Below are 13284 nucleotides of genomic sequence, written 5' to 3'. Positions count from 1 at the left end.
TGGCTCCTGAAGGAGAGCTGGTCATTGATTGCCATCATAAGGTTACAAACTGACTTACTGGTTGTTAGTCAATAATGAGTCAAGCTGAGCAGAGACAGGGGGCTAAGGAGATGAATGAATTGTGTTAACAAGAGGTCCATCTTTGCTGGGCTGAGCGGGAGATGGTGTTCCTTCATCCCGTTTGTAGTATCAGTGAAGTTAAAACTAAGCCCATTAATGTGACATAATCACATGTTTTTAACTGAGATTTAATTTTCCTATTGAGACAATGTCAGTAGGATGAAGCTATATGAACCAAATGAGTAGTTCCACACCAGGCCAGGGGGTGGCAGGGTACACTAAACCTTCTCCTTCTGTCAGAACATCACTTCCGGTTCTGGCACCTAGAATAATGTCACTTCCGGTTACAACATCAGAAGAAGGTCACTTCCAGTTCCCTTACATTGTTTCCGGTCTTGGCATTTAAAGCAGCCATCTTCACCACTAATCATCAGTTCTTGTTCGGACTCCTTCAAAGACACTGCTGTCTTACTTCCAAAACCCATTGCAGCCAAGGATAATATACTGGTGGCTGCCCCAAACCTTTTTCCGTGTGACAAGTCTGATCCTTCCACAATAATAAAATGAAATATAATTGAGTTGAGGAAAATGATCAATAGCTGCTGATCTAATTGCCTGAGAGATCTGATTGCCTGATGACCTGAGAAATCTGGTGGATGAGAAGAGACAGAGGATAAGCTGACCTATGGAAGGCTTTAAGCACCATTGATAACATTTTAAAATACACCCCAATGGAGAGAAGTTCCTTTGGGGGAAATGTGATGTCTTTTATTAATGTTAGTCAAAACTTCAGCAGCAGCATATTGAACTAATTGAAACTAATTGAAAATCATTAAAACATTTAAAAAATGATCTAACCTTAGTGATAACCCTACTCTGGAAAAATCTACTTTTAATAACAGTCATTATCTTTTCATCATATTTCAAATCAAAAATATTACCAAGGCTTCTAATGTGAGACCTCATATGTGATTCTAGTGGACATGCTAGTTGCTGTAGATACTATTAATGGACATTGGAGGTTCAAAAAGTGTGATCTTTATTTTTGATGTGTTTAGTTGAATGAAAGTTTGATGCCATCATTCATTAATATCATCAAGGCAGCTAAAGAGAGTAGGTAGAGTATCCTTATCATTGGATTTCAGAGGCAGGTAGAAGAGAGCTTTATGTTTCCTTACAATAATTATTCACAGGTATTTAAACTTTTTGAATACAATCGAGAAAAACTGATCTCATCTTTTATTTTAAGATCTTATGCCGTCTTTTAGTAAATAATACTAACGGCAAAGATAACTGTGGATCTGCTCATGGCCTGGTTTCAGAAAATAACAGCATCACACAAAGGGGGCGGAGCAATGTGTTTGTGGGTGGAGCTACCATGTTTGTTGAGGGAATAGCAGACAGTTTACTTCACAAACCTTGGGGTTCAAGTCAAGTTTAAGTTCCAGTTTACTGTACAATTCATTTTTATTTCTGTAATAAGGAAATAACAGATAAGAATGACCAGTTTCAGCTGTAATAAAGCTAAACCGTCAAACTAAATTCATTTTTTTATTGCTTTCAGTCAACATGTGAGAGCAGGAGGTTTAATACAATCTAGGTGTACCATCATTTGAGCTTTGGTGCAATTCAAGCATGTCTGCCGTCGCCAGTCTCATTAAAGGTATGCAGGCTGCCTCTTGCGGCCATTCTCTGTAGAGTCTCAGAGCCCACTAGCCAGTGCTCCCCTACAAAACACTTACACGCAGGCACCCCAGTCCTCTCAGTTAAACTTTGGAGCAGAACCCATCATTCTGGCTTCAAGCACCTCTTCACACAGCTTGTAGTTTTTATCAAAGGCCTTGGCTGGTACTTCCTAGTAGGGCTGGCAGATGAAATACAAAATGTGTGGCCTGGCACTTGGGCTGGGGTGCTTATAAGAGTTCATCACAGAAGTATTCTGCACAGCACTTCTCAGTCCGAGACGAGGGCACTCCAGCTTACTTATTAGCAGCTCCATTACAAGAAGAATGGCACCAGAGTGTGTAAATCTTAAATGCAGGACTGAAAGGAGTCATTAAAAGAAAGAAAGAGAGCGAGAGAAAGAGTAGAGCAAGAAAGAAATGACTTGGGTGGGAGGGTGATGGGGGGTTTCCAAGGGGATTCATGCAGGAATGACTGACATCACATTCAGAAACCTTTAAATTTCACAGAAAAACTGGAAATGAGCAGAATCTGACCAGTCCTGAATCCATACAGGACAGAAAAAAAAGCGATAAACTGGAAAGATTAAAACGCTCCCGCAAGTGCAGAGAAGCCAGATTGTTTGAAACTAATTTTTGATTTTTTTGTTTTTATACTCCTTTTGACGACATCTATGATGAACATGTTCTCACCTTCTTCATCACTCATCATTATTGTTCTGCCCATGTTCGCTGTTTTTATTCAAGGGAGGCCAGCGGCTCATCGCAGACAACATGAGGTAAGTCGGCCCTGGTTAAGTCTTATCTATGTCTAAGGAAAATAAAGAGAAGGAGAAAGAAGTGAGGAAGGAGAGTGAAAACAGAGTTAATGGTCAGGGAAAAATGACTTGATCTGCAGAGTGTGAAGTTTAGGTTGGAGACGACATTCATCTGTAATTCATCTAAAAGAACAATGCTTCAAATGCGTCAAATGCTGTGGGATATAGCATCTGAGTGAAGAAGTACATGAAGCAGGTGGATACTCAATGCATATTAACATATATTTGAGTATACTCTGGGATAAATAAAAATACTGGACTAATAAATTATTAATGCATGAACAAAGATTAAAAATAGTGTTTAGACTTTAAGGGGTCTTTTCAATAACTGGGGTGAGGTGAAAGGAGTGATAACTGCTGTATGTCAAAGAATGTAATCTGCAAATGTGACCGGCCCTGAATTCTAACAGCATCCCAGTATGTACATCTGTTAACATACAGCCTGAATGAGCTGCAAAAATATACAGAAGCTTTACATAGAAGGCACTATATGATAGATAGATAGATAGATAGATAGATAGATAGATAGATAGATAGATAGATAGATAGATAGATAGATAGATAGATAGATAGATAGATAGATAGATAGATAGATAGATAGATAGATAGATACCAGTGCATTTTTCTCTTACCTTCTGTCCATTCATGTATAACACAGCATGAGCTTCGCCACAGTTCAACTCTAAAAGGAACAATATGATCAGAAAATAGCACATTAATGATAGAAACGCTGTGTTTTCAACTCTGAAATCTATTACGTGCACTGTTTGTGTGTTTCTGTAAATATATAACTGTGTATATACTGCGGATCACAGATTGTAATTTGGACGTCCCCGGATTTTGAAATGTAGTTCAGCACCGGCCAGTGTTGCGTGTCTTTATGAGACGCACTGTTGGCTTACGAAACTGTCCGTGTCATCTGGCCTATAGCAGGGACAGCGCCTAGCGCGAGGGTGACTGTCCCTATAAAAGAAAGATAAATACTAAGATGACGAAATAAGAGCAGTGACTAACAGTCGGTGAACATTCAAAGTTTACTTTCAAACATAGTTTGAAGCTTAGTTAAACATTTAAACACTGATTTCTTTATTGTCCATGTGGTTCGTCGTTACATATTCTAATTCTTTAAACTGCATGTATAGCGCCTTCAGTACTAAGCATTTGCACACGGGTTGCTTCCCTGTAAAGAATTTACAAAGCTGGCGGCAAACGTTAGCGCGTCCCACGGGTCCACTTTGCCGCTAAAGTCTCACTCACTCGATTTTTTTCTTCAAGTCAAATCCATCTTATTGTCATGTTTACCCAGTACAATGAAACTCTTACTTTCATCTTGTCTCCTCTTTCACACATTTTTTAATGACGTCTGCTTTGTAATAATAAGTTGCTGCATCGTGATAAATTCTGAATATCTCACCGTCACAGGACTGCTCACATTGTTGCACTTTGTCGTTTATATACTGTAATATCCGATGTCCGTTTGACTTGTGGTTTATGCGTGGTGCATATGTAAAATAAAGTAGTCTGCTTCAGGTGCTGTCCATCTTTATTGTAACTATTACTATTACTACTTCTGTTTAATTATTCCTCTGCAATTTGTTTTAATTATTTGTGATGTCCTGGGTTTATCTTGCTTTAAAAAGCTAACTTGGCAAGCCTACCCCTAAATGTACAAACATTAAAAAGGTGCAAGTAGATAGATAGATAGATAGATAGATAGATAGATAGATAGATAGATAGATAGATAGATAGATAGATAGATAGATAGATAGATAGATAGATAGATAGATAGATAGATAGATAGATAGATAGATAGATCTGAAAGGCACTATAAGGCAATAATATCAACATTAGGATCATGCCATATTTTTTGTTATTTCAGTCAGGAAAACGTTCATGAATACCCACAGAAAGAAGAGAAGCACCAGCAGGTAGCCCATCCTTGATATCTCGCTGTAGCTGCCTGCTGCTGCCCTTTGGCCTAAATTCGTCCTCAGTACGCCGGCTAAATCATCTCATTGCATTCCTCTGCCCTTTGCCGACTGTTAAGTAATTTGTGCAACTCAAATGCCGCTTATGAAGCCTGAATGTCACACAGTACTGTAAGTCCGATTTGCGCCACTCATTTGGGATTTGGCAAGGTGTGTTCCAAAGTAATGCAGCATCACTAAGCTAATAAAAAACATAATTTGTTTCTAAACTGTAAACCAAGGACTTCTCCTGAACTACAATTATAAAGCATCTCTCATATTACTTTCTGCTTATATAAATGAGATGCTCTTCATACTTCTGACTTTAAAACTTAGTGTAGGTCTTCAGCTGAGCAGGAAAGCCTTTAATAAAGGTCATAGTTTCAAGAGGGGCATGTCACCTGAAACAAGTTTATTTGGCAAGCCAGGGACCAGAAAGACCTCTTTAGTTGTCAGGTTTGGCTGGGGCAGCACATGCAATTTGAACCTTGTGAATGCTGACTAAAGTTGTTTTGCTTTTGTTTCAGATGTGGTTATGTGTGTATTTCTATGGTCAGACATGGCTGTTTTCTTCCTTCTTATTGCAGCATACACAAAAGGCCCTGCTTTCAGCAGAGGTTCTGTTGAGAAGCCTGGCATACTTAAAGAAGCATTAGTCATATTTCCATAGAATGCCAGACATGTACCAAAGCCATTAATCAAGTGTCCCCATTAGGCCCATTCTGCAGTCACTCATTAGTGTCATGTGGCACTCTGGATCCTCAATTCACTCTCCACAGAGCACTGTCTTGTCATTGGCTCAGCATCACACAGACCTTCAAACTCGGCCACTACTCTTTCACGTAGTCCAGATTGTTCAGAGCAGATCTTTTGGATTTTCCACTCAGCATAGAGAATAGCCCCCTTGCAAACAAACCCCACTAATGGAGCCATTGACAAATTCTGATTCAGGTCCCGGCCACTTACAACACTACAGATTCACTCATCTGCACATCACTACTGACCAATCAGCCTGTCTGACCCCATCTCACAGGTCTAAAGCCTGTACTAATTTGTTCATCTTCCACTTAGACCCTAATTGACCTGTTTGGTAAGGAGTTGGGTGGTTTGCTGGCAGACATGGAGGTCGTGGAGGGTTCTTCAGGCGAAGATGCAAGCCTTCCTCTCAGACATTCGTCCTTTCTCCCTAGAAAGAGGGGCATGCGTGACGCCATGGATACAGAGGCCGTGACTGGTAACCGAGCATGGCTTCGCCTCTTCAAGGACTTCATGAGCAGCCAGAAGATGTTTCGTGGGCGAACGAAAAAGACTCAGGGTCGTGGCTGCTTTGGGATGAAATTGGACCGCATCAGCTCCATGAGTGGCCTGGGCTGCTAGTTGCGATGTGACAAACCCCTTCTTGGGAGGTAAGGCCTGCAGGATTAACTTCTCAGGGCACAGAAGTGAAGGGCTGGTTGGCTGAAACAGCTGGCAGACGTAGAGAAACACTGGCTGAGAGTGAGGTCAAATGATCATTCATCAGAGAGTGAATGAATGGGGAAAATTACATTTTGGCATAGGAAAAATAGTCAACATCCACTGTTTGCTAAGGTGATTAGCTTGTCCTGTACTGCCATTATCCTTTTTAAGTCTTAGGCTTACTAAATCTTTTATTGACATTTGTGTTTATCCTCATGTAAGCGAGGAACTAAGCCTGCATTTCTGTTTACTGGATATCTGAACAGAACGTCCTGACCATTTTTAGATATCTCATTACTTAGATGATTGGGAGATTTCAGTTTTTAATCTTTAATAGATTTACAAACCTTTCTGAAAGGATGTTTTCACTTTATCATTATAGGTGGTTGAGTGTAGATTGATGGGCAAAATGATAAATTTATGCATTTGAAGTTACAAAACAATGAAGTGTTTAGAAGTGAGGGCCCCAAAGCTCATCAATTTCATATCTACTTGTGAGGGCACTTATCTCCAAGGGGGTCATGTATGTGTATGCAAGTGTGTTCATGATCACTAAATCTATAACCATTTTCGTACAACTGTTGGTTGAAAGGAGTATGTTTAGAAAATCGACAAATAATACAGCACTTTCTATATTTATTTATGTTAACTGGCACATTCTATGTCTATCTGTTTTGTATACTGTATACATTTTTGCTTTGTGTCTCCACCACCATAACCTATTGTTTATTAGGGAGGAGCGAAAACTTTAGATGCATCAAAAATTTCCATTCTCCTGATACCCAAAACATCGATATCTTGATGATGGGTGTGTGTCTGTCTGTCTGTATGTGTGTGTCACAGTTTCTTGAGGATGGTCAAGAGCTAAAATGGCTTGACGGAAAAATACCAAACTCGAAACTGTTATGATGATATGCTGTTTAGTTTTTGAGCCAAATCATGCAAGAGAAAGAAGCACTCTAGAGGAACCCTCAAATACTGTAATTCTGCAACTAATTATGAATTCTTCTCATTAATTGCTATTGTAAAAGACCTATTTTATGATCAGAAAGATCAGCATCAGAGCAGTAAATAATTACTGAAATGTTAGAGAATAGCTTGGGTAACTTGGCTCCTAGTGTGCAAAGCCTACTGACAACTCATGTGTGAATTTTAGTACAAACTTTTACTGTAGCTTTAATAAACATCTATTCATCTTTCCAGCCTACCTATTTACTCCAGTCTTCTTCCAAATGCATGCAGACAGGGCCAGTGCGTTAAATAATGACATCTGAGGCAAGGCACATTTTTGCCACACCCTCCCCATTCTACTAATAAATTCTTATGAGGTAAAAGTTGATATATTTAATCCACATACAATACATATTGTAATATGATGTTCATAATATAATACTCCCATGATTCAGTACATCAGAACAACAGGAAAAATAATACAAAAATTTTGAAATGTTGAAAATAATTAGCTTAGAATTAAAACACACAAAACAGGCATTAACAACAATACAAATATATAAATTCTTCTGTTTGACTCATATTTCTGTTGAACTTTGTGACTGAGAAATTGAACATGAAATGAAACTCATCTCTTTCACTCATTCCCTGCAGCAGGTTCAAACTCCATCCTGAGTGCTAAAACCCACCTGCTGTTTTGAACTAAACACATGCAGAGTAAGCTTAGGAGACGCTAAACAAACATCATACCTGTGGCTGACTTCTTAAAACCTTTCCAGATTTAAAAATTTTGTAAAGTGAGAATCAATATATACACAGCACAATTTGTGAAAAATCAGGAATGTGAACACCAACATCTGTTACTTCAAAATGTGCATGGATCGTTTAGATGCTCAGAAGCTCGCAGTGCCGCATAGCATTATGAACTACAGTAATCCCTCGCTATATCGCGCTTCGCCTTTCGCGGCTTCACTCCATCGCGGATTTTATATGTAAGCATATTTAAATATATATCGCGGATTTCTCGCTGCTTCGCGGGTTTCTGAGGACAATGGGTCTTTTAATTTCTGGTACATGCTTCCTCAGTTGGTTTGCCCAGTTGATTTCATACAAGGGACGCTATTGGCAGATGGCTGAGAAGCTACCCAACTTACTTTTCTTTCTCTCTCTCTTGCGCTGACTATCTGTGATCCTGACGTAGGGGGTGTGAGCAGGGGGGCTGTTCGCACACCTAGACGATACGGACGCTCGTCTGAAAATGCTGAAAGATTATCTTCACGTTGCTACATTCTGTGTGCAGCTTTTAACTATGCTGCACGGTGCTTCGCATACTTAAAAGCTCAAAGGGCACGTATTGATTTTTTTTATCTGTCTCTCTCTCTCTCTTTCTCTCTCTGCTCCTGACGGAGGGGGTGTGAGCTGCCGCCTTCAACAGCTTTGTGCCGCGGTGCTTCGCATACTTACAAGCCAAACAGCCCTATTGATTTTTTTGCTCCTTTGAAGAGGAAGATATGTTTGCATTCTTTTAATTGTGAGACTGAACTGTCATCTCTGTCTTGTCATTGAGCACAGTTTAAACTTTTGAAAAAGAGACAAATGTTTGTTTGCAGTGTTTGAATAACGTTCCTGTCTCTCTACAACCTCCTGTGTTTCTGCGCAAATCTGTGACCTAAGCATGAGAATATAAAAATAACCATATAAACATATGGTTTCTACTTCGCGGATTTTCTTATTTCGCGGGTGGCTCTGGAACGCAACCCCCGCGATGGAGGAGGGATTACTGTATAGCCAAAAGATCGTTTTAAAGTTCTAATATGAAAATATTTCTTACAAATTTTAAAGACTGTATATAAAGTATGCTCTAAATGTGTACAGGTATGTAACTCTTACGATTTAGACTAATTCTTAATTTTATTATTATTGTGTAATAGTAAAATAAAAACCCTTTTACATTCTTGTCCTGACCAAAGTATCAGATGAGATGATCCCCTCATCACTTCACCTCACACGCCAGCCCTGCATGCAGAATACCTTCACTGGCAGCCTGATCAGTTCTGTATGGCAGAGGATGCCCTGAGATAGACTGGACTTCTGGTTTCTTCTCTATACTTGCTGCTGACTCACTTTTTTACCCTGAATTAGAGTAAGCAGCTTGACAAATTTATTTGATACACATTGATGAAAAACAAAATCAGAGCATGTGCTATTAGACTGTACTTACAACCTTCATTGCTAAAGTAACAATAAGCAAATGATTCTAATAAGGAAACAAACTATGTCCACAAGAAATCAATAGCAATTGTGAACATGAGCAATGTGGCCTTGCAGTCTCTCAGTATCACCTGTGACTGGCCTTTGTAGACCCCCCTATGGTTAACAGGTCTGGAGTCAATAATTTCTGAATCAGCTGTCAGACATTATCCCATTCTTTCAGTAGAGCCTAACTAAGGTGCTGCCATGTCTCCAGATTTTGTGATATAGGGCACATCCTAAAGGTGCTCTGTAGGGATAAGGTAGGCTGGTCTTCATTCTTTAGGACAGTTGTGGCCACAGCAGCTGTGGGTAAGGCCTGGGGCAGGTCATGTTGGGGTTGTGAGCAGAGGGCACCTGACAGGTCACCTTATTTGCAGCATGGGGTCTGTCTCTCCCTATCCTGTCACAACAGTTTCAACAGCAGTATGGGAGGTAGATATGAAATGATCTCTCAAATGGACCAGTCTGATGTGTCAGTCCTGCTCTTGCATGGTTACTTGGTGGCAACCAGATCTGTCCTGTTGACCCATTGAAGCTTTGTTACAGTCAGAAGACAATGGAGAAGCTTAATACAGAGTGTCTGGCAACACTGGCACAGGACAAGCCTATCTACAGCACATCAACTGGCAGGCAGTGTGGCACAGTGACCTTTAAACCCTGCGATTGTGGGTTCAAATCCTACCACAGACACCTGATGACCCATAGCAAGTCACTTCACCTGTCTGTGCTTCAATTGGGGAAAAAGAAACAAAATGTAACTGATTGTATCTCAAATGTTGTAATTTGCTTTGGATAAAGGCATTGGCCAAATTTGCTTCTGGTGACATTTGTAACATTATGGAATGCATAGAAAACTGACCAACTAAGTGTGGCCTTTGTCCTGCTTGGCCTAAACTTTGAATAAAGGAAATGGGTCCACCTGGACTTTGTTAGGTAAAAGAGCATTTGAGGAGCTTTTGACCCTCACTGGTCAAACAGGATTGCTGGTCAGTGGACTAAAACAAATTGACAGCTTCATTTTTTTTGTGAAAGAACAAAGGCTAGGGCTTGAGTTTTCTCATTCAGAAAGTCTTTGTGTTTCTCTTTTCCATCAACATAAAGTATTTACTAGATAAAGCAATCAAGTTTAATACTTGGCATGGCTATTTTTGAAACAAGGTTCTTGAACATTATATTTTCCCTATCATTCTCCCTTCTTTAGTTGTTAATAATATATTGTTTGTGATAATACATGACTTTATAAAAGTTTCTAATATTATCAGCTAACCCTAACTGAGCAACAAATGTAGTGTTGAGTACCCATAGTTTTCATGGTTAGCTCCTAACTACATGATGGGGTGCCAGCAGCTGATGGTGTCCAATAAAAACTCTCAGAGATTCACAATCAGGAATTGAGTTTCTAATGTAGAGGCTCATTCTTCATTTCATTTAATTCTGAGTCACAAGGCCGCAATCAATCTTTGGCAGTACAGCATGCAACGCAAGAACCCACATTTGAAGGGGAGCCATCTTCAAGCACATTCACTCTAATTACTAGCCACCATTTAAAGTAGACACACAAATCTTTATATGCATCTGCATAAGGATTCCATCAATCCATTAATGTCCTATGGACAGTTCCTTCTGTACTAAGTTATGGGGGAGCAGTAAAGCTTTATTCATTATGATTAAAAAAACCGCAGCAAATGAGAATTCCAGGAAGTGACTTTAACAAAGCAGATGCAAGGTAAACAAATGTTTACAGAAACGTTTGCAAATTTATTAAAAATAAAATACTGATATCTCTGGTTTCTATAAGTATTCAGACTCTTTGCTGTGCCACTCTAGATTGTGGTTAGTAGCATCATGTTTGTTTTAGTTCTTCATGAGATGTGTCTACAACTTGATTTTGGTCCACTTGTGGCATGGCATATCAAAATGACTGGACGTCATTTAGAAAATTACATGCCTGTGTATGTAAGGTCCAGCACTTGACACTCCATGTCAGCTCAAAAACAGAGCCATGAGGTCCAAGGAACTCTCTGTAGAGCTCCTTGATCAAATGGTGCTGAGGTGTAGATTAGGGCAAGGACATGCAAACATTTCCATAGCTTTGAATTCCCAGTAGCACAGTGGCCTCAAGAATTGTGAAAATGAAGAAGTCTGGAACCACCACTACTCTTCTTAGTGTTGGCTGTTGGTCAAACTGAGTAACCAGGCAAGAAGGGTCTTGGTCAGGGAGGACATCAAGTACCCAATGGTCACTTTAATGGAGTTCCATACGTCCAGGAAGAACCTGTCAGAAAGACAGCCATGTCAGCAGCACTCCATCAATCAGGTGTTTATGTTAGAGATGCTAACTCCTGCTTGGAGTTTGCCAAACTGTGTTTAAAGAATCCAAGAGTATGAGGAAGATGATTCTTTTGTCTGACAGAACTCCAAGCACTGTGTCTGGTGAAGACCATGCACTGCTTATCCTCTGCTTAATTTTATCCCTACAGAGAAACACAGTGGTGGCAGCATCATGCTATGGGGGCATGGACGGATCTACTATGAAACTAATAAAGATTAAGCTTCAGGGCTACTAATCTTGGATGGGCCCCAGAAGTGACTTTAATTTTCATTCCCCCATAGTGCGAAAACTATAAGGAATAGGGAATTTGTATTTACACCAGTGACTTTATCATGTGAGATAATCCATTAGAGCAACTGTAAACAAAATCTGGTGATTTATTGTGGAACAACCCCATTTAAGAAGATAACAGTGGATACCCAGACCTCATTGATAGTTGTGAAGAGGCCCCAAAAACAGTTCAAGCTTCAGGGCCCCAAACATTTAGTCTGCTACTAAATGGGGTGCTTCTCAGTGGTATGGATAGGGAGACTAGTCAGATTTGAGGGAAGGATAAATTAAGTCCTTGTGTGTGCAGAAGGTGAAAGTGATCAGAATACTTTCTGAATGCGTTGTAGATAGATAGATAGATAGATAGATAGATAGATAGATAGATAGATAGATAGATAGATAGATAGATAGATAGATAGATAGATAGATAGATAGATAGATAGATAGATAGATAGATAGATAGATAGATAGATAGATAGATAGATAGATAGATAGATAGATCATGAAGTAATAATGCCACTGTGACTGAAGGCCTATAGGATGCTGAATATAGTGCAACTGGCTAATTCTCTAACTCATTTACCTTCTCCTTTGTGTTTCCAGGTTACAACATGGACGACAGGCTTCCAGTCAGAACTGATTTGGATCCACAGCCTGAATTTTAGTGACAATATTTGATCCCATACCTTCTCTCATTCACCCTACCTGTGCTGTGTCTTCATTCCCTCAGGTAGATCTGCCATCCTGCCTCCTGCTCTTAAACACAGCTGGTTGATGACTTTTTGTGTATATCACTCTGTAGGACATTTTCTTTTTGGTACTTTTTTTGGGTATTTGTATTTGGTGGGTAAGGCTTGTGGCTGTTTTGGCTTTGCAGTATATTGTTTCTACTCCATTACTTCCTTAGTCTGTTAAAATGCACACATTACCCAATTTCTTGTGTCACTTTCACAAGATGCACTTATTTAAAGACAGTCAACACAGAACTTACTTTGGCCAGTTCTTCTTGTGTTTTATCTCAATAATAGTAGTTTCATTTGAACATTTATATTTAGGTATACAATAAAGGTGTGGATCTGGGTGGGTGGCAGAAGCAGTTAGCTATGCAGTAGTGAGGTCAAGGCTCTGGGTATGTCCCACTCCAGCTGGGGAGCACGGGGTGTGCAGAAAGGCCATCACAGTATGGAGAGCTGTCAACATCAACACTGCATGACATCATAATTCATTTCAGCTCCTCTTAAAAAATGAGTACATGATGGGATAAAGATTTCAAGATGACATATCAGAAATCTAAGATTATACAGTATTTATTTTTTTTTGAGTTATGCAGTTCTGAAATTGAAAGTGAAATGAAGTCCCACCATTTCGCTTATCCCATGTGCTCCTTTAAACACTTCGGCAGGTGTTTAGAGAAGCCCTTCTAACTAAACACGCATGGTACCATTGTGTGAGACGATTAACAAACATTGTACTTTCCAGAAATTGACAAAATG

At 39.6% G+C, this 13284-nt stretch overlaps 1 protein-coding gene across 1 annotated transcript; it reads left to right on the top strand.

Annotated features, from left to right (window-relative positions):
• The first annotated feature begins 1154 nt into the window (after nt 1-1154).
• On the top strand, nt 1155-13019 carry nppcl2 (natriuretic peptide C-like 2). The gene is made up of 3 exons (XM_051925323.1): nt 1155-2521; nt 5599-5933; nt 12395-13019. The coding sequence occupies exons 1-2, from the start codon at nt 2417-2419 to the stop codon at nt 5902-5904; spliced, it is 411 nt and encodes a 136-aa protein (XP_051781283.1). The 5' UTR covers nt 1155-2416; the 3' UTR covers nt 5905-5933; nt 12395-13019.
• The last annotated feature ends 265 nt before the right edge of the window (nt 13020-13284 follow it).

Source organism: Erpetoichthys calabaricus, chromosome 3 (genome assembly GCF_900747795.2).
Source record: "Erpetoichthys calabaricus chromosome 3, fErpCal1.3, whole genome shotgun sequence".
Classification (NCBI taxonomy): Eukaryota; Metazoa; Chordata; class Cladistia; order Polypteriformes; family Polypteridae; genus Erpetoichthys; species Erpetoichthys calabaricus.
This window is presented reverse-complemented; position numbering and strand designations above follow the sequence as displayed.

Excerpts from the sequence above, each read along its gene's own strand:
- nppcl2 (XM_051925323.1), top strand. The coding sequence starts at position 2,417 with ATGATGAACATGTTCTCACCTTCTTCATCACTCATCATTATTGTTCTG. Across the intron at positions 2,522-5,598 it reads CTCATCGCAGACAACATGAG|ACCCTAATTGACCTGTTTGG; the intron begins GTAAGTCGGCCC and ends TCTTCCACTTAG.